Here is a 27,078-nt window from a genome sequence, read left to right as displayed (position 1 = left end):
AATTTTCCTTAAATTAAGTAATACTAGTCTTATTTTATGGCTAATTTGTTCATGACTGACCTCACTTGATCGATTATTTGATTATTTCTTACCTTATTAACCCTGCTCTGATCTACTGAGGGATTCTGTGTGAGACTTCCTTAAATTAAGTATCATTTATGTGATTTTGGCCCCCTAAATCGAGTCATGACTGATTGTTAATTGATTTCCATAACTTATGTGCATATGATTGGCTCATTACCTTATGTGTCCTACTCTATTGCATACTATAAAACCCCATTGTTCTGGTTCTCGAGAGGACATCAGTTCACAATACACACGCACACTCAAACTATTCTCCTTCTTTGCTACTTGTGTTACTTGTGCTATTGTGGGTCTAGCCAAGGCTAGACAGTGAGGCTACTTGCTCTATATTCTGCACTCCTTTCTCTCAACTGGTATGTCTCTAGTTACATTTGACACCCAAACTCTATGTGTTTCATACCTGCATTAGTTCATCGGTTATGAATTTGACCTACTCTCTTATTTACTTTCTTTCTTCAAGCATGCCTAAAATTCTGCCCTGCTCTAAAATTTTGCACTTCACATGTTTATCTTATGCTTGAACAGCCTGTTTGACTTATGCTTAGCTGTGTGATCATGTTGGTTACTTATGCCTATGGTTAATCCTGCTTGTGTGCCTGATTCCATCATCTACATCTTTGCTCCATGTTTAGTTGCCTATCCTGGTTAATTTGTTAAGGCTATAAGTGTTCTATGTATATTACTGCCTACCTGTCTCCCTGCACCCCATTCATGCACCCTCAATAAGATCTCCATGTGTTCCCATTCCCTTTTCACCCCTGTGTGCAAATATGTTTGCTAAAGTGTCTGTGGAACTGAACCCTCTATGATCTATTGACTGCCTACTGAATTTTCTCTTCTCTGAACTATTTTCAAAATGTGTTCTTCTAAAACTGGTCTCATTCCTAGCATTTTTCTTTAAACTGGTCTACTCCAGAAGATCTTTTACTCCTAAGAAGTTATCTCCACATTGTTTTCACTAAGTCTTTTCATGCACTCTCACTTACTCTTAGGTTATTAAGTTCTGCCCCTCTGGTATGTGTACTGCCTAGGGATCCTTGAGATCTCTATGAACTCTGGCGTATTATGGCTGGCTCTTCCACACTGCACATAATCAGTCTTTACTTGAGAAAGGTCTTGGTGTGAGCACTGTCCGGGATCCTTGAGGTCCTTAGGGAACTCTGACACACCTAGACACTTGTTGGCCAAGGAACTTCTGAGCATTTGAGACTACATTGAAGGCCTGGTATTCCCAGGTTTATTTTTTGGGACTGCTTCAGGATCCCTATGGTATTACTTTACATTTCCTTTGTGTAATTTATGCAATTCTAGTGTGTAATAATTATTTGTAAATAGATACTTGGGTAACTAATAAAAGGGAGGGTAGTTGTATGATGCTGTGGGTAAAATCAGGTAGAAAGCATGCTATAGGCTTTATATTCTGCGAATCCGCATTAGAATCCATGTTTCTAGGATTGATGTGCTCATTGAAATCGTGTTGAACTTGTGCATTAGATATCTTGTCTTTAGGGCCTTCACGCTTACTGTTTCAGCATGTTGCACGTTTAATTCCTGGTTCTTTGCAAATACTGTCACATAGGTACCCTGCTATTAAATAATCTTAATAAAAATTGTCATGCATTAGATACTATGCTTTTTGGAACTCTGTTTGCATCTGTCTGAACCACGTCTATTAAATTAATAGATGTCTATGAATGGGTTTAAAACAGACTCACGCATAGGTATCATGCCTCTAAACACAATTGATAAGTCACCTGTTATAATATGTAGATAAGCATGCCTATAGGATAAAAGAACTTCAAACTGTTTCCCAGAATCGTGATTGCATATACACACTTAGGCAAGCCTTAAGATGTTAAATGATTGTGAAACTAGTTCTGTTTATGTCTGAAATTATCCAGGTTTAACATGCTATAAAACCAGTAGGCAAACTGGTTAGGATTCTGCCACTTCCCTTAAAACAAACGCTGCATGTTCTGTTTTGTGACGTTCATCTAGATATCATGCTCCTAGGCTTTCTGAACTTATTCAAAATCAGTTGTTTGAGACGTGCTGTTTATTTGCTTATGTACATGTGGAGGTAAACATGAGTCTTAACTGCTTTTCCCTATTTGATCGTCCCATATGTTCTTCGCTTGTCGCCTAGATTTTCCCTTTTAAACACCTTAGGTTGTCTAGAACTGCCCAGATTTAGAGGTCCTAAACTCCTCCTGGACCACAAGGAAGTGACGGGTAACAACACGGGGGTCGTTAATTAAACTCGCTTATATAACCACTAAGGGGAGGGTAATGGGTAGTAAAAGGATATGATGACCTGCGCGCTAATGTCACGTGTAGCCCCTCTAGTTGAGGAGGATTACCGGGCATTGCGCAGATTGATCCTGTAGGCTAATCAACTTAGGACTTTCCTTTCCCAATTCCCATATGTGTTTAAATTCTCTAAACTTCCTTTTCTTTACATGTGTAAGCTGTCCAAACCTCTCTTACTTTCATTATTTGAATTTCCTTGACCATATATGTATCTAGATGGGGAAAACTACTTTATTTGCAAATATCTGTTAAAATTGTTTACTTGTCAATTGACTAATTCACATAGTTTAAGTTCGGCCGGGACCCACCGTTGTGGACCGCGAGGGGTGCCTAACACCTTCCCCTTAAGGTTATTTCGAGCCCTTACCCTAATCTCTGATAATGTAAACTAGTTACATGAGTTAATCGCTCTAGGTGCCCTAACGCACCATAATCCGTTAGGTGGCGACTCTTCAAATACCCAATTCCCAAAAGGAAACGAGTTGTTCCCCATGAATGTCGAAACCCAACTCCGCGAAGGAAAAAGGGGGTGCGACAGTACCATTTCTCAAGTAAGTATTGATTTATTAGAAATCAAAATATAAAATTTACCGTTATTACATATTGATGCAACTACTAAAAATATTTGATGTGTTACAGTCACTTCGTGGGTCAATTTGGCCATGATGCTGTATATACGAGATTTGACACGCGGTTCAAACAGTTTGTAAGTTTATCCTGATAATGTTCTAACACTATGTAGGTAAATAATGTTTGTAAGTTATGCTAACTTATTAATTTTTTTAACACTATGTAGATAAATAATCCAAGTAATGGTGTAAATCAATTTTTGAAAGATATATCTTGGGGACCTGGGCTTCAGGTCACAACAATGTCTAAGTACGTAGTGAATGGTTATAAGTTCCATACAGAGGATTTCTCTATAAATAAAAATAGCAACAACAGCGGGGTGTTGGTTCAAGGTGGTGATGGCAACCAAGTTGGAGATAATGATTATTATGGTGTGGTCAAAGAAATGATAGAAGAATATACAGGTTGGCCATATAAGAAATTGATACTCTTTAGATGCAACTGGTTTGACCCAAATCCAACAAGAGGTACAAGAGTACACAACCAATACAACATAATTGAGGTTAATCATACGAGGGAGCATGATCGCTATGACCCTTTCATAATTGCATATAACGTTAGGCAAGTGTATTATGCTCATTATCCATTGCAGCGGAATAAGTCCGATTGGTGGGTTGTAATAAAAACTAAGCCTATAGGTAGGGTGGAAGTCGAGAATGTGTTAAATGTTGTATATCAAAATGATATCTCCAGTGTTTACCAAATAGTGGACGATCAATTAGAAAATGATTTGGAACATCCTGAACGCATATTGGAAGAAGTTGATATAAATGAAGAAACAAATATAGAAAAAGAGGACGAAGAATCAACTGATGAAGCTCAAACAAGTGAGGACGAAGAATTCTCGGACGATGAACAATATGTCGATAAGGATTAAAAAGTTGGTTTTTTAAAGCACTCTCGTTTTATAGCTAGTTTCTTATATGTTTCAATCTAAATATGTATTATATTATGCAGATGACAGGCAAGGGTCAAGGTAACAATGACCCTACTGGTTCTTGGGGTCGAGAAAAGGCTAGGAAGGGAAAGAGGAGGGTAGATAATAATACTCCTCTTTTCCACCCTCTTCAAAGATGCCTATGTCTTATCCTCCACCACACGGCTATACTGAGCTGCCACAGCATCACGAGCCCTACACCTTCATCCAGACACTAGGTCTTTCATCACAGGGCCATAGGACTATACGTCCGACATACAGTCCAGCTGCCTCACGGCCACGTGGATCACAGCCATCTGCATCGCAGCCATCTGTATCACATCCCTACATATCACAGCCACATGGATTGCATCCATCCATTTCACAGCCACTCGGGTCATAGCCACCCGGGTCACAACTATCAGTATCACAGCCACTTGGGTCGCATCCAGCTATGCTGCAGTCACAGGGATTGCAACCATCTTCATCAGCGACTCCATCTATTTCAGGCCTTCGCCTGCGAGGCAGTATCTCTGACCCCCCTACACAGTCCACAAATGCCTCTGATACACATGCTTCAAACGATGATGACGAGGAAGTGCATTATGATCAATATGGCAGGATCATCATAGTCCCTAAGGGTGATGGGTAAGAGTTATTTGCTATTTTTGCGTCTAGTGTTTTTTGTAACGTTTTTACTAAGATATTAATGTGTTTCTATCGTTAAATTGCATGTTCAAGCAGAGTAATAAGACTACGAGATAATCACCAATGCCATCAGAAAGCTTTATGATGGCCCTTATGCGACTTGGATTGGTTTTCCATTCTCGCCGAAGGAGCAAATTTTCAATCAATTTAAGGTATAAATGTTCTTTTAAGCAGTTTAATAATTTATATTTATGATGTTTCCGTATAATATTTAACTTTTGAAATAAGAGCAAGTGTGTATTAGAAGACCGCTATAGCGCGAAAGTGGTTGCAAATTTTCATCATAAAGCTCGCAAGAGATTGGCGGATGCTTTCTCCGATGCTAGAAAGAAGAACAAGAGTCCTGGCTGGTTACTTCAGAATTTATGGGATGATTTGCAAAGGCAATGGCTTACCGCAGAGTTCTTAGAGAGGAGCGAAAAAGGAAAGAAAGCTCGCGCATCCGAGAAGGGAGGCTCCTTGAACACTGGAGGTGCGATTAGCCTAGGGACAATAAAAAGAAGATTGGTACGTAATTGCTTAAATTATTTTACTTTTCTAAGTATATCTATTCTATTTATTAACTAAATTAATTTGTTTTCAGGAAAAGAAGTTGAGGCATCAAATGAGCCACGATGAGCTATTCAAGGAGATGCATATTGTAAAGAAGAAGAAAGAGACGGATCAAGAAAGGTGGGTCGAGGACCGGGCCTCGACTGCATATAATTTACTTTTATAAGAATTTTGAAATACTGATTTAATTTAAAATAATAAAGGGTCGCTACCAAAGTAAAGTGGAGGAATTCATTCGTAGTCATCCAGCTGGTGAATCGGGCGAGCTAACCCAAACTTCGGACGAGGATGGTGAAAGAATATGGTCGGAGTCTGTTGGCGGTCCAAAATGGGAAAAGGTATACGGGCTTCCTACTAAGAAATTCCATCGCTATAAGTGTGGAATGCAAGGAATAGGGACTTCCTCGCAAGGCAAGCAACTTAATGGGGATAGTCTCTCCGCTATGCGGGAGACAGTGACAAAGCTCACATCCGAGCTAGAAGCGGCCAAGGAAAGAGAAAGGGTTAGAGATGCTCAATTCCTTGGAATGCAAGCTCAGATCAGAACCTCCTATCTACTGGAGCTTTTCTGTTGCCCCGGTCTCGTGAGTCATCGCCAGAGGGTCGTCCTGCTCGTGATCACTCCTCCAGTCCTCCACGTGATCATTCTTCCGGTCCTCCACAAGACCGTTCTTTATACCGTCTTGTAGATGAAAGTTCATCAGACGGTGATAATGATGTTGTACAAAATACCCCTTGACTTTTATATACTTTGAACTAGACAAATAGAACCAGTTTTGAACTTGTTGTAATTAGTTTTAACTTGGTTTTGGATTGTTATGTTCAATTGAACTTTAATTTGTTAGTTTTAAAGTATTTATTGAATGTTTGGTTGTTGTTGTGTTGTTGTTGTTGTTGTTGTTGTTGTTGTTGTGTTGTTGTTATTGTTGTTGTTGTATTGGTATGCTGGCAGGTGATGTAGCTACCAAAACATGCATTTTATGCCAAAATTAAACCCAGAAAAACCGACCAAAGTTGGTCGATTTTTAATAAAAATAATAATAATTGCATATACCAACCAAAGTTGGTCGGTATTTATTAAAAAAAAATTAATTGACTATTACCGACCGAAGTTGGTCGGTTAATGAACAATGAATTCCCAGAATTCAACATTACCGACCAACTTTGGTCGGTATGTTACCTGCACTGTTGAGGTTACCGACTAACGTTGGTCGGTAATGTTAAATTTTAATTATTTTAAAAAAAAATATATTTTCAGTTACCGGCCAAAGTTGGTCGGTTTTTTTTAAATTTAATAATTAATAAAAAAAACATAAATTTAATACACCGACCAACTTTATTCGGTAAAATTAAATTAATAAAATATGTTTCCGACCAAAGTTGGTCGGTAAATCATTTAAATCTTCAGATGGTCGTTTTAATATACCGACCAACGTTGGTCGGTAATTTCCCACCAACGTTGGTCGGTATATTAAAACGACCATCAAAATACCGTCCAAGCGTATTTGGCCGCGTTTTGGTCGGTAATTGGCCATAACCGATCAAAGTTGGTCGGTTTTTCTAATCGGTATTAGCGGATTTTTAGTAGTGTGAAATTCAGAGTTCCTAAACAATAATCTCCCTTTGAAAAAATTATCAGTAAGTGTTAGTTATTGATTTGTGTATAACATGCATGCATGTTTGGCTGTTAGCTATTGCCTTGTTAATCAGGTCTAATCGAGAGATCTTCTAATTATTACTTGCAGTGGCGAAGTTATGTATGGCCGAGAGTGGTCAACTGGACACCCCTCGTCAAAAAATTATATTTTATATATAATAAAATATTACTTGTTATTGATTAAAAAATTGACTTTAACCACTCTCGCATAACTCACTAACAAAGAATGTTCAGAATTTAAATATCCTTATTGAATTTCTCGGTGCCACTGATTACTTGTGAACATTAGTTAGATAATTATTAGGAGGTATCTATTCTTGAAGCCCGCTACCAAGAGACAGCTCAAAATGGGAAGGCTACAGCCATTTGTCTGTTGTAGCTTCTTTTTTTTTTTTTTTTTCTTTTTCCTTTTTCTCTTTGAATGATCCATTAAAGATTCTTAAAATAATTGGATACAGATGGAATAAGTTCTTGCCACATCAACAATGACTCTGCATGTAGGCAACCTTTCTAAGTTTGGGCTTCATACTTTTTATTAGTTTCAGTAATGTATGGGTCAAAATTATGTCCAGTTTAGCAAATGCAGATGAACAAGCTGAGGCCGAGGTCCAAACCAAGCGTGGTCCAGTGGCGAGGAATTGCTCAAAGGGAAAGACCAGTAACGAGGTCGAGCAGAGGGTAAACGACTGCCAACTATTAAAATGTTCCTAGGATTATGAATAAGAATATTCTACTGAATATTCCCATATTGTACTTTTTAAGGGTTTTCTAGAGATATCCCTTATAAATAGGAAGAGAGAGGAAACAGAAGGGGGATCAAAATATTTGTGAAAGAACATCTTGTAAAGAGTTGACTATTAGGAATATACAAAAAGCTGGTTTTGTCTCTCTTGTTTGGTTCCATCACATAATATTCCTCTTTAGCTCACCAGATCCAAGAACACATAGTCCACTTCATTTGTCTGCTGTCACACGTTGTAGCCAGAAGAAGGAATCATCCATCTCATCCAACATTTGAGTGAAAAATTCTTTCTTATTACACTTAATGCCATTTATCACATTTGTTGTATGTTTTCATCCTCGTATTAATTACTAGTCATTGAGCATAACTCAGCGTTTGTTAACTTGGACGCAGACCATACCATACCATCCAAGTTGATTAATTTCGGATCTAGAATTTATTACTCTTAACTTGAATTCACCCCATATCTATTTATTAAATTGATTTAACTAAAAAGGTTTAAAACTTTAATAGCATTTTAAAATATAAAATCACTTTCTAAGTTGCTCCAATTAAGCCTGTCTCAGTCCATATTGCAGTAACCATATTTATATCGGGTCGTGATCAATCTCAGGAGTGTTAGATTTTGCCTGCGAAAACCTGAATAAAGATCTATGGTAGGGCATCGACTTTGCCATCATCTCACATTTTTGGATATTAATGGTTACATACAACTATATCCTGTACAATTCCCCAATTTTCTCCAACATAACCGACCCATAGGCAACATGACAGGTACCGGTGTGTGATGTCCATGAAATTTCTTAAATATACTCTGGACTAGCTCTTTTCGCCTTTCTTCTATTTGCTCTTCAATTGGAAAATAATTATAAATCAAGTTATGAGTTGCTAATGAGTGTAAAACATTATATTATATATAAACAAAAAGGAAAGTCAACAACTATAAGCAAAAGCTTTCTTCTTTTTCTCCTTTGTATCACAAAAGAATAAAACAGTGACAGAAGGAAAATTATAAGAGGAAAACAAATAAAAGAAATGGTGCAACACAGCTGCACTCTAACAGGTGACACTGTCGTCTACTACTGCTATCCTGATTAAATCCTTCTTGCCATGATAATCTACTTTTCTGCAAGCTAGCTTACAATATCATAAGTATCATTAAAACAAAAACAAACTATTAGGTAGAACTCATTCTTTAAGGCACCAGACCTCTGATTGTGAGGAGACGGATATTATGATTAATCATCAATATGCTGCAGCAAAAAAACATCAAATGAGGCTACTGGGTCGTTCAAGAATATGAATCAATAACCAACACAAACTAATATCTTCAAGTGCAAGTGTGCAACACTTACTCCTCCAATTAGTCAGCTAAGAAAGAGGAGGCAAAAAGATCTTGGATAAAAACAGCTCTTCCAGTAGCCTGTCTAATCCTCTTTTCTCGCTCTTCTGGACTTAGTGAAGGGTCAAAACTGCAAGAAAAATGAACACAGAAAGATAAAGATTTTTGTGGAATAGACCATATAAGATTTTGATCTCGCGTTAACAACCACAAGGATCATTAATGGGAGCTATTTTTTGTCTCGCATTTGACTTCTTGCACTGTCAAGACCCTTTTTTCTATAGCCAAGAAATCCTCGAGGGCCTGTGGTCAACCATTCGAAACTCAGTGGATATGGGCCTACCCCTCTATCCTTCTCTACTTAAATATAAAGCTTTTATCTGCGGCATGATTCGAACCCGTGACATGCGCCCAACCGGCACACGACACCTTGCGTTCTTACCACTAGACCAAAACCTTGGAGGCATGTCAGGATCTTCTTTCAATATACATTGTTGGATAACATCAACTACACCAAGTTGATAATACAAGAGCTAAAGAGATAACCAGAAAATTTGGTAGATTTACACTGCAAAGGCAAATAGATAGCATCACTACCTTAACTTCCATATATGTTGTGGTGTCACATTCTTGGTAGTAGAGTCCTCAACAGTGGATAAAACAGATTTTGAAATTTCCTCTGCTTCAATTGTGGGGAAGTTCAAAGCTAGAGAAGAAAGGAAGGGGTCGTTGGCTGCAGTGGTTGATGTTGTACTGCTTGATCGATATCCACTGCCTCCTAGAAGTACCTGCAAATGAGCTTCACGGAGATCTCTACCTAGTAGAGAGAGCGCCTGACTGCTGGGAATTGCAACTCTACGTAATCTACGCCGCCGCTGCATGTGTTTCAGAGTTAAAGAAAATTCACCAGGATAAGAGATTCTTACAGTGTGAAAGTACTAGCAGCATACTGTTTCAACAACACATTATCTTTATAGAATAATAGTAAATTGAAAAGGATATTCTTAGTAAGTGACCATGTTGCACTGTGATGTGACTTAGCATGTCCCTGGAAACTTTATGAGAACAAATGGGACAGACCTGCAACAGAAGGCGGACAAAATAGGTAAATAATTATCTAGCACGTAAGACCCACTACAAGTTAAAATTTGACGAATAATTAGATGGTGAAATCCATAACTTTGCAAACATAGTATGCTGCGATATTGTCGATCACATTCCTCAGGAAATTGCATTTGTAAATGTAAGAGAAGAAAGAAATAAAGAACTGAAGGCTACATATTCCTCAGGTTAGTAGATGAAAAAGAGATTCTTCTAGCCTTTCAAGTTTCAAGCAGATGTAAAAAACTAAGGAAATGCTTTAATAAACTAAAATGCACAACTCAATCTTAGATTAAGAGCAAAATTCTCCTGGGCTGCAGAGGCAGTATGGGACTAAGCAACTTTAAAATATAAATTATTGAGTATTGAAATGAAACTGACCAAAATGAGTGGAACAAATATAGAGGATTCATATAACCAATCCCGACTAGTTTGGAATTGAGGCACAATCATTGTTGTTGGAAAAGTCACTAGAGATGACACTGAACGATACTGTAATCGTCAGCCACATATCAAGAAGTGCACTTCAATAGCAAGTCTAGATGCAACACTCCTATAATCTGATGCCTTGGCTTCTAGACATTCACATTTGATCACAATATCCCCTTCTAAACGCCTAAAGAAATCACTATTAAATTGGATCATTCGTTCTATTGCAATTTCTTTGTTTATCTCTATTTTCTGTTTATACATCTTTTTTATAAGTATTTTCTGTTTATACACTTACAATACACTGAATGGAACTCTGTATCAAATTAATGCTGAAGATATACTGATCGGAAGATCCTCAATTTTGGCACCGGGTGAAAGAGATACAACAGAAATGGTTCCACATCAAAGAAAAAATGGCAATACTGTATGCTCTCATTTCCACTTTAAGAAAAGGTACTATAGGTTCCAAAATTGTGCAAATGAAAGAAAAATTCTCCTAATTTTCTAAACATGTTTTTTTAAGCACAGAGCACATAAGGGGGTGACAGCCAACAAAACGTTGTAACTCGAATAGACGAATATCCTTTGATAGGAGATATGAAATCAAAGACTGAGAGGCTATACAGATCAATTAATCAACTACAATCACAAGGATTTGCAGATCCATTACATTAACCTAAACTATACTTTTAGAATTAGGTCAGCAATGAAAAAGGATCCTCCAGAAAATTGTGACGGTTAGAAAAGCATGTGGGCTATATGATATCTCTATAAAGATTTGACATTCAATCCTGACAATGGGTTTAATTTCTACAAGGCTGACATCACCGTCAATAACATGTATCTCAAATTAGTTGAAGTGCCTTGGAGAGGTTGGAGTAGCATGCCTTATCAAGCTTCTCGATGTTATATTATTGAAGTGCCTTGGAGAGGCCGGAGTAGCATGCTTTATCAACCATTTTGACGTTATATTAAGGAATTGAAAGATGTCTAGTGAAGGGAGATAGAGTACATCTTCCAATTATAGGAATAAGCAGATATTCAACGTTATACGAACTGTTACGAGCTGCCTTCATGCAATGGCTCGGACAGCCCATGACGTTGCCTGACCTGGTCGGATGCACAACGCGACTTTGAGAAGAGCAATAACACATAGACTTAGAGACATTACAGGGATTACATAGACTCAGTTTGGATATGTATAATAGATCCTAAGCAAAAGCTTTATTTCCGCTAAGAAGAATAGGAATTTATATGGAGAAAAGCAGGATCTTTACGGGATACTCATTAACCTAGAGAAAGCATATGATACTCAAAAAAATCACAGTGTGGGTACTGACGAAGAAATAAATTTATACCTAAGGATATGTAATGTGAGAACACCTAACTACTACGTAGTTTCCCATAACCATGAGTTTACACCTATATGCTTACCTTATAGAGGTCAACCTTGGCAGACTTCAGTGGATAATTTAGGTCGAGTAAGTACACAACTTTTACACTCTTTAATACTGACTAGTTTAGCTAATGAAAATTTTGACTTCCTCTGCTACTAGAGCAAAGGTTTATCTCAAGCACGGTTATTTATGCGCCAAGAACAAATTATACCACCTCCCTGCCACTCATGGTTAAGCCGGCCGGTTTAAGCATAAATTACCTTGACGGGAACTTAATCTGGTCATACCAAAAAACTTATCTTTTGTCAAACCAATGGTGCCAATATCTTTTAATAACTTATCCAAGAGTATTAGCGACCAAATAACCAAGATTGTAACTTTAGTAGATTTATACCCTGTAACTGTATTTCAAAGAACTACCCCTCGGTTAGGGGTAAGGTGTGCGTACACACTACTCCCCAGACCCCACTAATGGGATTTCGTTGGGTCGTCGTAGTCGCCGTTGTTGTTGTTGTCGTATTTCAAAGAAATGGAAAGAGCACCGCGGATTCAAATTTTTATTTGCGCCAAAAATGAATCAGATTTAAAATCTGGATAACATAGCCCCAAAATCAACTTTTTAACAAATAAGCTAATCCAAACAATAAATCAAACATTCAAATGAAATGAAATGAAATGGCATAAGAAAAAGCTATAATGATTTGCAAAAAAGAAACTCACAGTGACTTTGGACTCGCAAGAATGTTCCTCTTCAAGATGGGAACAAAGAGAGGCAATATCAAAATCCTCATAACAATACGGGCATGGGAAATCGGGCCGGACCTCTTCTTCAACCTCGAAATCATCTATGCTCAGCCTATCTACTTCACCCCAAAAATCATGTCAAAAAATAAAAATAAGAATAAAAACTCTTTTTTTTTCTGGACAGATCCATGAAAAGCAATAAAATCCAAAGGAAAAAAAAAACAAACCAAGTTGAGAACTTTGATGATTGTAGGAATTGTGTTGCTGTAAATTCAACTGCCGCTTTGCAGCTGCAAGACGAGAGGTCCAGAAATCTGAATCCATGGAGAAATGAAGAAAGAGAGAGAAATGGGTTTGAGCTGAAAAATGAAGAATAAAGCAAAAACAGAAGAAAAAAAAAGGAAATTATATTTTCCCTGATTTGATGTAATTTTTTAAAATATTTTTCTTGGAATTAAAATTATCTATATTTTTCTATGGGTGTTGAAAAAGAGCACTGCTTTGACTTTTTCTCTCTTGCTGGTGATTCATGTTCCTCTCAAATAAATACATTTTATTAAAATAATAATAATTCTGAATTGTTTAATGGTTTGGGAAGGAGTGGTTACGGTGGTTTTGGTGATGGGATGGGAAAGAGTAAATTATTATTATTATTGTTATCTGTGTAAAGAGAGAACGGGACATGACAGGTGACAGTAAGCTTACGTAGCGAGAAATATGTTGGATTTTCCAAATCCTATACTGTTTTGTCAAGTCCGGAACCGAAGTGTTATCTTTTTGGACTCAAAATACTTAATTAGGTGGGAAAAAAACATAGTTATCATGATATGTAAAACGCAGTTATGGACCACGTTTTATTTTAACGACCGTTTGGGACGTTAAGGTAAAGCGCAATTTTTACTGCGTTTTACATAAAACGCATTTTAAACCAGCGTGTTATATAAAACGCCTCTTAATACCGCGTTTTATATGTTTTGTGGACCCACCAATAACTCTTCTGCGCTTAACTGACATAACAATAATTCAAATATGTAAAACGCCCTTTTAAACTACGTTTTACTTCCAAAAATTTGACCTCCCCCCTCCCTCCCCCCGGGATTGGGCACCTTATTTAAAGTCGTTAAGGGTTTTGAAAAAAATCATTCAGAAATACTCCAACTTCGTGATAAATTTGTTTTGTTGTTAAATTCTCAAGCTTTTTTCATAATGTCTGAAGAGCGAAAAGTAAGAGTTCCATTATATTGGGGGGGGGGGGGGAGGGTGAGGTTGTGGTGGCGAATAACTCAGTGAACTATAGTTTATCTCCACAGAGTCATGTTAGGTCGCCACTTACAATGGAGTACAATAGACTAGTATTGTTGTTATGCAATAAAATGAGGTTGAGCAAACGTTCAGTGAATCTTAAAATAACCGGAAGATATCTGTATTTTGTGACTCCGCAAGGGGTTGCTTGTTACGCTGAGTTTAACATCGAAGATGATGAAACTCTGAGAGATTTTTGGGGACTCCGGATGAATACCGGGAACTTATTTTGATTAAAATATTGGAAATATACGTGAAGCATGAAGACGTTCGCAATAATGATGTTGAGCAAAGCAGGGATAACCCTCAATCATCGGGTGGTTATTCTGGAGCAGTTTAGCCCAACAAGTTCCGGCTAAAAGAGTTTGGCGGGATCTAAACTTATCTCCACGAGCGAACGAGGAGCGAGGAAATAATTTCTCTCCTACTTTACATAATCCACAAGAACACTGGTAAACTTTAATTTCCCTCTGTGTTACGATGTTTATTTTTGTCGTATTGAATTTGTATTAATACTCATATATTCCACAGAGGGTACCGTCCAGATATGAATTTTACAAGTTATGAACCAACATCCAATTGGAATATGCGTAGTTTTGGTGTGTTGGATCACGGTGATCCATCCGGGAGTCATCACCAACAGGATAATGTCCATCATGGACTATCAACACATTACGACTTGTAAGTGAAGTGATATAGCTATCTGTAAAGTATTTATCAATTTCAGTAGCTTATTATTTCGTTTTTGCAATGACAACGACCAACTTGATGGTCCTGTCCTCACTCAGTTGCCCGTAGACGGCGTATTTACTCGGGATTTGGCAGATGCGCAGAGTCAGGAAGATAATAGTGATTATGATAACAATACCGACGAGTCCGGAGATGACACACCCTTCCCTGACGAGGGTGATGATGAGGAGGAAGAGAATGTCGAACCTAAGCTGACGAGGGAGCATGCTCCACCTCCCGTTAGACCGAGAGTGTACGAGTCCCACGCGCCGTTTCATTCAAGGCATATTCCCTACCTTGATAATTTGCCAAGTATGCCGGATGTGGTTGCCCTCACAAGGGATCTTGACGAAATTCGGACAGCAATGTGGGATGAGTCTAGACCAACGGTGCTGGCAAAAGGCATGTTTTTTCCCAATAAAGCTCGCCTAACCAGGGCTTGTAAAATGTACAGCGTAAGAGAGTGTCGTGAGATGATAGTATGGGAGTCAAGTCCGGAGGTATACAAGGTTGTTTGCCGTAGATGGTTTTCGGGTTGTCACTGGATGCTGCATGCGACCAAGAAGGAAATAGGGTTGTGGAAAGTCGGTAAATATATTGGCACCCATGTTTGTGAAATTGACACATTCAATGGGAATCACTTCAACTTGGATGTTGACTTGATTTCTCTTCAACTGATTCCACACATTGAAGTGTCCATTAGGTACAAGATCAAAGAGTGTATTACATCCATCCACCAGGAATATGGGTGTACTATTACCAAAAGAAAGGCATATCTCAGGCGCAAACGTGCATTTGAAATTGTTTATGGTGACTGGGATAAGTCATTTGCATCTCTACCCAGGTACATGGCCGCATTGAAACACTTTAACCCCGAGACTGTTGTTGAATGGAAGCTTGAGCGGAGTGCAGGAATACCGTAATATATATTCAGATACGTTTTCTGGGCACTTAAACCAGCAATTGATGGTTTTGTGCATTGTCGTCTGGTAATTTCCATAGACGGTACTCATGTCTATGGAAAGTAAGATATTAAGCTGTTGATCGCCGTTGCAGTAGATGCCAATGGACAAATATTTCCACTAGCTTTTGCCATCTGTGCCAATGAAAGCCAAGAGACGTGGACGCTATTTTTGAACCACTTGAAGCAGCACGTTGTCAAACAACGTTCAGGTATTTGTCTAATATCTGATCGGCATGGTGGTATATTAAGTTCTGTAGAGCATTTGCCTGAATAGCAGGAACCCTATGCATACCACTGTTACTGTGTGAGGCACCTGAAGGCCAATTTCCAAAAGAAATATCCCAACAAGGACTTGCATGATTTAATGTGGATGGCTGCAACTGATCACCAGCAGTGCAAATTCAGGAGGCGCATGGAATCGATCCGGCAGCTAGACTAAAGAGCCTATCATTGGTTGATCGACATGAGCTTCACAAGTGGACATTGCATGCTGATGGTGGCAGACGATGGGGAACCCTGACTACAAATGAGTCGGAGTCTTTCAACGGGTTATTGAAGTCTGCACGTGGATTGCCTGTCACTGCCATCGTCCGGATGACATTCAAACAGATGGCAGAGAGGTTTGTTGAAAGGCATAGAGGTGCATAGGAATTGATGGACAGGGGTGTTGAATTTATGCCAATACCGATGAAAAGATTTGAGAAATACAGGAGGCGAGCACATTGGCATTCATTTTTACAGTATGATCACGACCGGGGTATTTTTGAAGTTCGCACCGCTATCCATCAACACCGGGGGAATAATGTACACACCATAAATAAGCCAGCAGGTTGTGTTCTTGTGGAAAATGGTCCATCTACCACATGCCTTGCTCACATGCTATTGATACACAATTTTTTCCCTGTCTATTTTTATACTCAAAATAGCATGTACATGCATATATAAGTATGCCCAAGAATTTTTGATATTTTTTTTTCTAATTTTTAAAGCTTTTTAAAATCATTTGATTATTTGTTTTAGCAGTACAAAATCCAATAATTATTCCCAAAACTATTATTTTGGTGAGTAATTTATTTCCATCCTCATATTTACACCACAATATAATTAAGGTGATTTTATCATATTTTTATAATTTTATTTGATATTTTTAAAGCTAATGGCATAAAATTACAATTATAGCCTATATTACGATTAACAACATTTTACAATTATAAAATTATTCCCAGTATTTCTAGATTAACGTTTATATATTATTAATTAGTTCAATGCTTTTAATTTTTTTTTTTAAAAATCATTTTTAACTATTTTAATTAAATTAAAAAAGGGAAAAATTGGCTATTTAATATATAGCCCATTACCATTTCAATTTTAGCCAAAATCAAGCCCCCCCCAATTTCCCAGCCCTATTTTTGATTCAAACCTGACCCAATTCCTAAATTACCCGCCCCTGACCCACTTAAATAACCCGCCCATGCCTTTTCTTTTAATCCCAGCCGTTGATCTAACAGATCAACGGTTCACACTCATCCTTTCCTTTTTTAATCCACCAACACCCTCAACCCTAAATCATTTTCCCTTTACCCGCCGCCCTTGAATCCCTTTCCTCTCCAATCCTCTCTGCAACCCCGTTCAAACCCTAGCCTCCGACACCCAAACTAACCCTAATCCCCTTCGATTCCCACCGGAATCCATGGCTTCTCAGGCCATGGAAACCTTATACTCACCTCCTACTGCTCATGTGAGCCTGATGCTTGAAGGATCGAGGACAGACTTCAAGAGTCTTCACTCAGATCTTCACCGATTCGAGGTTTCCGGCCATCTCCGGCCTTGCTCCGGCCTACCCTAGTCTCCTGAGTCTGATTCCGACTTTATCCGACTTAGATCGGATCTTTTTAAAGCCTTTCTCACTCTAGGGTTCTTCTGAAACCCTAACTATTCGAGGTTTTTCTCCGATTCCTTTAGATCTGTTATGTATCTATGCTATGCGTGATTTTTTAAAACGATTTCCCTAAATTTTCCTTTGAAAACTGCTTTCAAAACCCCTCTTTTCCGATTTAGGGTTTCTGGAAAGTGTTCAAGTGTTTTTACGATTTTTCCTTCTTTATTATTTGAATTGTTTCTCTTACTGTGTTCCTGTATCATGTTCTCACTCGCTTTCTATTATGTTCTTATACTTGCTCTATTATGTTCTTGCGCGTTCTTCTACTGAGTTTCATACTCCGTGATTGAATTTTCTTTTGCTGTATTTTCTATACTCCGTCCTGGCATATTCTCCTACTGTGTTCTCTACGCTATGATTCTCGCCTGTTTTTTTTCTCTTCACCATGTTCTGCTATCTTCATCCTCTATAAGCATGTATTTCTTTTACTGTTTCTTCTACTGTCAGTTGTTCTCTCATTACGTTTCGAAACTAGTTTCTTCACTCTGTTTGCTTTGATCTTTCTATTTGTTTGCATGCTTTCTCATGAGCTTCTGAAAGAAGCCACTAAGCCTGTTTTTGACTACTTGCCTCTCTATCTCTGTGTTCGATTCAAGGTGGAAACCCTAGAATTTGGGATTCCGCCGGGGATTCAATTATGTAGGTTAGGGTTTTATTTTTAGAACCCTAACTCTCTGCTAAACTCTCCTACACTGGATTCTTTCCACTGATTTTACAAGGTCATGACAAAATTCTTCGTGTTTAAGCATACCTGTGTGCTTTTATATGCGTGTTAAATCTTTCTTTAAAAGGATTTCAATTAGTGATTGAATCAGAATCCTTTTTTTGGGGTTTTAATTGATTGTTACTGATTTTCCTTGAGTAAAACCTTTTCTTCACCTTTTCTGACTGGGTTCATTCCTACCAAATATTTTGGACTTGTGATTTCTTGGCTGTTAATCGATTCTCTTCCCTTAATTATACAACCATGTACTTTCAGAAACCTTGTCCTTAAATAACCTTTATGAATTTGCCCTCAATTGCATGCTTTGCACAAAGAGTTTGATTAATTTCTTTCCTTAGTTGGTTTATACCCGTTTGAATTTGAATCCCTTAATTAAAGGGAGTTTTATGTGATTGATTGAAAATCAGACTTCAATTATTTTATTACCTTATTTCTCATAACTTTCACACTATAATACCCGGCCTTTTCTTTTCACAACAGACACTGAATACACTTCAGACTTCACACTTATAATTCTCACAACCTCTTCTGAACTTTCTTGTCTGCACTTTGGCTTTCACAAGACTACTGCTTTCTTTTGCTTATCTCTTTTAAAAACTGGTATGTCTTGATTCAATTCCCATCATCATCCTAATGTGTTTATTTACAGTCTTTGCGCCTATGTCTACTTTCTGCAGAATTTGACATTGAAATGCTTATGTGCTACTGTTTGCTTTACTTTCTTGTGAACACTAGTTCCCCATCCAATTTACCCCCATATGTTTGTAAGTGGGGACTCAGGGCATGGAAACAAGAATTGTTGCTCATGAACTGAGTTTTGACCCCCTAAGTAGGCTAAAGGGTGTGCCAGTATGCCCCATTGCTGGGTATGCCCTTGCCTACTCCTTTCTTGAATCCTGCTTGTTATGAATCCCCATATCCCCACTCCCCTATGTATGCTTAGTTAAGGAATAGCCTGGCAGCATCCCAATTGCTGTCCAAGGCTGAACCTGACCTTCAATAGGTCCTAACTCCCCAATTTACAACTGACAAGCTGGTCAGGGGTGTGCCAGCACCCCAAAAATGCTTGGCATGACCACCAGCTTTCCCTTTCCCCTCTACTGCACTTGCACTTACTCCTAGCCTCTAAGTTCTTCCCCCCTCCTATGAGCCTTGCCTTGGGACCTTGAGTTCCCTCTGAACTTGGACATTTGAGGGCTGGCCCTTCCACACTGCACCATAATCTGATTCTGCAATGATATTTGGGGTGTAAGCATTGCCTAGAGTTCTTGAAGCTCCTTGGAACTTTGACACATCCCAAATAAGAGAAAGGCTTTAAAAAATCTGATCTTGGAAGTTGGTTTATCTCATATTATTAGACTCTGAGTCTAGATTAGGCTGATTAGATGTAGATGTAATCACTGATGTAATTTTACTTTCTTTCTGATTCATTTGGTCTGTAATAATTTTGTAATAACTACTGGGGTGGATAGTGAAAGGGATGGGATTGAATGCATGCTAGAGGGGTAGATATCATGTCTATAGGAATTACTACTTCCGAAATTCTGCATCTCATATAGATATCATGTATAGGAATTACTACTTCCGAAATTCTGCATCTCATATAGATATCATGTATAGGAATTACTACTTCTAAAACTGCTGCATTTCATATAGATACCATGTTCATAGGTTTTCAGCATCTCATATAGATACCATGCTCATAGGTTTTCTGCACTTCATATAAATACCATGTCCATATAGGGGGTTAAAAAACAAATTGCATATAGATAACCTGCCTATAGGATCTCTGCATGACAATAACAGCGATTAAAATCAGTAACGCCTAGAAAGCATGCCTGTAGGAGCTATCAACCAAACCTGAATCGTCCACTCGCTCCTAAGTCTAAAATCAGTAGTAATTTTGTTTAACACTCACAGAACTTATGACTTTGTAACTGATAATTCTTTTTCTGCAATCAGTTTATGCCTTCGTCTCTGAACTAATAGATATCATGCCTATAGGTCCCGTTTAACACATAGGCAAACGGTTAGGTAATTAATCAACTGTGTCAGTCTTTGACAACTACATCTAAGCAGGGCTAATTTGGACTCCCTATCTGGGAAATATGTGGTAAATAAACCTATCCTACGCTCTAATTTAATTTAGACCAAATCAAGTATGTGTAAGACATGCTAAACAATTTTGTTTCTTAAAATGAGGAGGCCTGTTTGAGCCCTTAATTGCTACTTTTTCCCCTTTATTGCATTATGTGTTTTGACTGTCGCCCTAGATTTTTATCCTTTTAAAACTCTGAAAAGCCAAGCTCCCTCCCCTTTAGGATTAGTAGTCCCAAATGCCTCCGGGACTGATAGGTGGGACGGGTAATAGCATGCAGTAGATAATGATACCATTCCGCGCTTAACACCTTAACGGGGTAGGAAGGGTAGACATGGATATGATGATCACGCGATAACACCATGCGTATGATTGGCTACCGGTGTTGTGTGGATGATCCATGTGTTTTACAAACCTAGGACCCCTTTCCTTCATATAACTTTGTTATTATCAATAAAACTTTGTCTTTCATTTCAGTCACCAAATTCTTCCTCAACTTCCTGCACTATTCTTTTAAAATTTATGTTCACTCACTTCTTTGTTTAATTTTCTGCACTTGGACATTCCTTTAAACAAGTTGTGAGACCACCTAGATCTTAATGTCGAACATGCTTGTCAACCATTATACATACCTACTTGCAATCTTTATGTGGAATTATTTGTATGCTCGTTTGTATTTAAAGTCACAACACAGCATGGCGACTCTGCTGGAGATTCTTTAGGCTTTTACCACTTCATGTTATATGAGACTTTATTGTTTTCTTTTATTGCTTTGTTTAATGTCTTTATTCGAAACTGACTTGGCTTTTTTGTTTCTTTTTCTTTCTTTAACGCTTTCATTTACTGTTTTCCTTCAATATCCTTGCAATTTTCGAGCAATTATTGTAATAATTATGAATGTGAAAATACGTGACAATTTGTTTCATTTTTTTGTAATTGCATCTTCAACCTCATATTTCACTCGTGCCAAACAAATACCATAGCAACGCTTATAATGAGTTGTTGCGCTCTTCCAATATTATCACCCCCTAAATTTGGCAAAGGCATATTTCCGGTAAAATCAGTCGATCAGCGGTGCAGTCGATGGTTCCGTGCCTTTCCCTCTTGAGTTGTCCGCTCAAGGGTACCGGTCTAATACCCCATAGAAACCCTATTCTATTTAACTGTGCATGCATCACTATCAAACCTAGCCGAGTCGGTTATGCTGTCCACATAATGACTCTTTAAGATAGCCTTGTCCAAAGTCCACTGGGTTTCCTTGAGACCCAAACGGACGCCACTATATTCTGTGCATTTATTTGAAGAACTAAATGCTTTTATGCTAATTATTGGTTTAAATAGTCGAGTCCGGTGGGGGGGTATGGTCTTAACCCTTTTGTTTTGCAGAAAATGGAGAACAAGGTCCTCGACTTCGGTATGGTCAGTTTACCCTCACTCTTGCTGACCTGGTGGAGAAATCTCCCATCAAGTGACCAAATCAATGAATGGAAAGAGAGGGTCACCAAGGCTAGCGAAAAGCTGGAATATCTGGAATACAGTCTGCTGGAATTGGAAGGAAAAGTAAGAAAAAGAGTCACCGACTGCCAGAACGCTGAGGGAAACGAAGGAGAACGCCTGGCAAAGGCATTTTTACTGGTGAACCTACGCGAGCTGGAGGATTTAATCAACGAGAGCATTCAACCTGGGGAAGGTCCTTCTGGGACCAAGTAGTTAGGAGTCTCTTTTCTTTTTCGCTTTAAATGTAATAAGGCCAATGGTTATTAGTGACACTTTACTTTATGCAATTTTAGCGTCGTTTTGGGATTCGTCTTATTTTTATCAATAAAATGAGGCATTTAGCATTATAAGTTTTCCAAATCAACTTGTCGCTAGGCCTACCTCAGGCACAACGAGGCACCAACTTAGGACACGATTTATATTCTTGCACTGTGTGTTTAAATATTGCAACATTTTTTCTCAGAATCCGTACTAACTTATTACCTTTTGTTTTTACTTTTGTTTTATTCCCCTCCCCAAAAGGTTAGTTCGTGCACTCTGGCATCATCATCCTACTCCACAAGATCTAAGGGCCCTCCACCTCCTCCTCCTCCAAGTCCTATCAGAAACAAGAGCAAAGCAAAAATGGAAGACTTGAACAACGTCAGGAAGGAGAACTCAGTTGAAAGGGTAGAGGTTCCTCAGGGTATTCAGGTTTCCAAAGAAAGTGCCACCCAGCTCGAACAGAAGTTACTGAAATTTCAAGAAGAATTGGACCAAGTTTGGAACTTGGCAAGCTTGTCATTTTCCCTCACTACCCCAGACGTCAACTTTCCCAAAGCTCAAGATCCTATACCTCCACAGAACATCCCGAAGCCACAGAAGCAACCCGTTACCCATCAAAATTGTAACACATGTCACAATGCCCTGCTCCTCATTCCTGAACCACCAAATGATCATTCTCACCACACCCCCATCTATGTGGAAACCATGCCACAATACACTCAACCCATTTCAAACACACCGGAGTCTGATGACAAAGACTCCCTCATCAAGAACCTGGCCGCTGAGCTCAAGAAACTGACTAACCGAGTCCAGGGCGTTGAAGGAAACAAAGGTATTGAGGGGTTGAATTATGAGGACCTTTGCATTCAGCCAGACGTCGAAATTCCCAAGGGGTACAAACCTCCTAAGTTCGAGATGTTTGATGGCTCAGGGGATCCCAGAGTCTATTTGAGGACATACTGTGATAAGCTGGTCGGTGTAGGAAGAGATGAAAAGATTTGCATGAAGCTCTTCATGAGAAGTTTGAAAGGTGATGCTCTATCTTGGTACATTAGCCAAAACCCCAAGAAGTGGGCAAGCTGGGTAGGAATGGCGTCCAATTTCATGGACAGGTTCAGATTCAATACGGAGAATGCGCCAGATGTCTTCTACATCCAGAATTTGAAGAAGAAACCTACAGAGACATTCCGCGAGTATGCTACTCGTTGGAGATCAGAGGCTGCTAAGGTCAGGCCGGCCTTGGAAGAAGAACAGATGAACAGGTTTTTCGTCCGAGCTCAGGATCCACAGTATTATGAGAGGTTGATGTTGATCGAAGGCCAGAAATTCTCCGACATCATCAAACTAGGAGAAAGGATTAAGGAAGGCATTAAAAGCGGTATGGTCACTAATTTCGAGGCATTGCAGGCTATTCACAAAGCCCTACAATCTAGTGGCACGTCCAAGAAAAAGAATGTGAGTGCCGTGATGGTTGCACAGAGAACGAAATCCCCAATAAAATACCAAGCCTACCCGGTACCTCCTCTCACATATCAACCTATCCCTAATTACCAAGCACCTCCGCCCTCTTACCAAATTCCTCCACCTACTTACCAATCATCTCCATCCCCCACATATCAACCTACCTCACCAAGATATTCCCAACCCGCATCCGTCTACCAAGCCTATAATGCTCAGCCCTCTCACTATCAATCACCTCCCACCCGCCAAAACTTCCCTAGACCACGTCCTAACTTCGACCGTAGACCCCCAAGCAATACACCGCCATCGCCGAACCAATCGACCAGCTATATGAAAGACTCAAAGCAGCCGGTTACGTCACCCCAGTCCCTACCATAACTCCAGAAAATCCATCCCAATGGGTCAATCCGAACTCTGGTTTTCCAACTCAAAACTCGTGGTGTCCTAATGCACTTAATCATTAGGTGGCGACTCTTCAAATCCAAAAACCCAATTCCCAAACGGGAATAGAGTTGCCTTCCCAAATGTCATAAACTCGATTTCGCGAGAAAAAGGGGGCGTCGACACATGCCATGAAGTGCTTTCAACATACAGGTTTAGGGCCAACCAACTATGTTGATAGGCAATACAGTGTTGCTGCATACTTAAACACATATAGTGGGCAGTTACAGCCAGTGGGTGCTGAGCATTATTACCCACCGGAACCATTTAAAATGTTGTATAACAAGGACTATTTGCGTAAGCTACAAGTGCAAAAAAAAAAATGCGTATACGAAACCAAATGGATGTTGGTGATACCATTTATGCGCGTAAATGTGGCATATGCTCGCAAACAGGACACAACCGTTGTAAATGTCCTTCAGCTGGTTTGGGTGGCGGTGGCAATCCAACTCCTTGTGCAAGTTCATCTGATGTGCCCAACTATCAAGGATACACGTAGTATTTTATTTTCGTAATATTTTTTTTAATAAGTGTATGTACTTGTTTATGTTGCAAGATGTATCAAATAAAATTATGTTTCCACAGCCTCGTTACATCTTATTGATATTTAACATTTTTCAGTTGAGTAAATTAATGAATTTCTCCCTCTCGTTCATGTAATCAAAAATAGTATTGGATTAAAAAACGGAAAATTTTTACGTTCGAGTTTCACTATAAAATTATTAGAAAACTACACTGTCATAGGAGGAAGATGTTTGATAAATAACTGAATATATATAGTGCGGTTAAATACTACGTTTTGTGTGTTGTCTTGTCGATCTGAAAAGCTGCCCGACTGCAAAAAAGCTATTTTGTATCAGAAAGAATCTTTAACACGCCAATCATGGCGCGGTTAAATACTACGTTTTGTGTGAATATATATAGCGCGGTTAAATACTACGTTATGTGTGTTGTCTTCTCGATCTGAAAAGCTGCCCGGCTGCGAAAAAGCTGTATGAGAAAGAATCTTTAACACGCCAAGCATAGTGCGGTTAAATACTACGTTTTGTGTGAATATATATAGCGCGGTTAAATACTACGCTATGTGTGTTGCCTTGCTTATAAATAACAGGCGCATTCTAGTTAGTATATGCACTTAACCATAACAAATAGCAAAACTTGTCATGAAAACAGGGTTTTTTTTCGCTTTAACAAATGTCTGACCGCATGTATGTACCAATGTGCCAAACACTGTATGATGGCGGACTGTTGGGATGATGGTCACGTTGGGCGCAGATACTGGATGTGTGCGAACAGGTTTGGAGGCAACAACGGAAATTTCTGCAATTTTGAGGTATGGCTTGATGAACCCTGTGAGCAGGAATGCTACAAAAAATCTTTGTAGTATCTTCATGATTTGACCAAAAAATAGTGGGAATATGAACGAGAATATAAACGAGAAATTGCGGAGTTGAAGGAGAAACTCAAAGAGGTGGAAGAAGAAAAAATTAAGCTGGAAGAGAAATTTAAGTGGTTGGAGCACAGAATAATAAGCGGTGGGGGATAAACAATGACATGTATATGTTGAGTGTAGTAGTTTATCTTTATGTTTCCCGTGTCATGTGTTTTCATTAATTGTACTGAATTTAAATTATGTTAAGTTTTTATGTTTGTGTTTGTGTTGTAGTGTTAAAATAATGAAGAAACAGGGAAATAAAAACATAAAATGTGCATATTATGTAAACGTAAAAACATGTTGTTATTATTTACATAAACTAATATTTACATAGCGTACATAAAATACACAAAAAGAAAATCAATGTGTCCCACAGCCTGTGTGCTTCAATGCTGCCGCTGGCATGAGGTGCATCCCATCCCGCCCGGCTACGCTATCAGGATCATCCTCATCACGTCGCCTCTTTATCGGAGGATGCGCTGCAGCATGATCGTCAGTAGTGTTGGCAGGATCGGTAGAAGGGGTCGTCGGTCCATTGGCAACCTACGAAAGAATAAGTCAGCTCAGTATATGAAAATATATATTAGTAATGTACGTGTTAAGTCAAAACAAAATTCTTACCATGGTCTCATCGGGCTCTTGAATATAAGCATCCGTAGCATCCTGCTCAGCATAGCACAAAGTGGCCTCCGTGAGGGGCTGGGATGAAGCCTTAATAAGAAAATTATAAAGTTATTCATGGCGAATCAATGAGATAAAACAAATTTAAATTTAATAGTAATACAAACATACCTGCGCCTGTGAAAGATCCACAACACCCGTCAACGATGAGCCATAACTCAACCGGCGCCCAGCATCCACATATCGGGTCGGCCGATCCTCAGCAGCGGTCGATGGGCCTGAAAGCATCTTCTCCCAATAATCTCCGATAATGCTCGTGCACGTGATCAACAATGGATCTAACGGGGTCACCTGCGATGCTGCTGGAGTGAACGCCAGTTGAAGGCTGTACGACGACATGCTGCTGTGCTGCTTGTCTGGCTGATGGAGGTCACCCGGTAGATCAGCTCCAACATCCTCAGCAGGTGCGTGAACAGGTGCCTCAACGCCCCCTTGCTGGGGACCACCTCCTCGCCGGCCCCCACGACCCCGTGGGACAGTCCTGCCTCGTGGGGCACCCCTGCCTCGTGGGACAGCCCTACCTCGTGGTCCCCTAGCTTGTGGGATAGGCCTACCTCGATGGTAGTGCTCTGGTGCCACATAAGCAGGGACGTGCTCTAAGCGCTCGTCCTCTCTGGCTCGAAGCAGTGTCTGGGCAGCCAGCTCTGTAACCTACCAGCCATACTCGTGCAAAGTAATCGCTCCCTCGCCGGCATGCTGCTACATCTGCAGTCCCAACTGGTGGACTAAATGTAGGCCAATAGCCTGCACATTATGTAAAATATATATTACGGAATGCTAGATCACAATTATAAGTTAGAATACCAAATAACATACCAGTGCCTCGTGCCTCCCGTCGTATGGAACGTACTGACTACTAGCTCGATGAATGGGATTCCCGATGAAAAGTTGGGTAACGTTGCGGTACCAGCCCATATAATCATGCTCA

At 39.3% G+C, this 27,078-nt stretch overlaps 1 protein-coding gene across 2 annotated transcripts; it reads right to left on the bottom strand.

The window, feature by feature from the left end:
* Window positions 1–8,493: 8,493 nt before the first annotated feature.
* LOC109207861 (protein DEHYDRATION-INDUCED 19 homolog 4-like) lies at window positions 8,494–13,145 on the bottom strand. 2 transcript variants are annotated; one of them, XM_019370862.1, is made up of 6 exons: window positions 12,843–13,145; window positions 12,592–12,731; window positions 9,944–10,021; window positions 9,539–9,822; window positions 8,955–9,071; window positions 8,494–8,852 (listed from the first exon to the last, which is right to left on the bottom strand). In XM_019370862.1, the coding sequence occupies exons 1-5, from the start codon at window positions 12,937–12,939 to the stop codon at window positions 8,963–8,965; spliced, it is 708 nt and encodes a 235-aa protein (XP_019226407.1). In that variant the 5' UTR covers window positions 12,940–13,145; the 3' UTR covers window positions 8,494–8,852; window positions 8,955–8,962. The 2 variants fall into 2 exon arrangements, with proteins under 2 accessions (XP_019226407.1, XP_019226406.1); XM_019370861.1 differs by having other exon boundaries at window positions 12,592–12,734; window positions 12,843–13,019.
* Window positions 13,146–27,078: the final 13,933 nt, after the last annotated feature.

Source organism: Nicotiana attenuata, unplaced genomic scaffold (assembly GCF_001879085.1).
Source record: "Nicotiana attenuata strain UT unplaced genomic scaffold, NIATTr2, whole genome shotgun sequence".
In the NCBI taxonomy this organism is placed as follows: domain Eukaryota; kingdom Viridiplantae; phylum Streptophyta; class Magnoliopsida; order Solanales; family Solanaceae; genus Nicotiana; species Nicotiana attenuata.
Note: the sequence above shows the minus strand (reverse complement) of the source record. Positions and strands in the feature narration are given on the sequence as shown.

Bases quoted from the DNA above. Each gene is read 5' to 3' on its own strand.
- LOC109207861 (XM_019370861.1), bottom strand. From the start codon at position 12,939: ATGGATTCAGATTTCTGGACCTCTCGTCTTGCAGCTGCAAAGCGGCAG. The intron at 9,823-9,943 runs ATATCCTTTTCA...ACTCTGAAACAC, and splicing joins AACATGGTCACTTACTAAGA to ATGCAGCGGCGGCGTAGATT. The intron at 9,072-9,538 runs GTAGTGATGCTA...TTTTTCTTGCAG, and splicing joins CAACATATATGGAAGTTAAG to TTTTGACCCTTCACTAAGTC.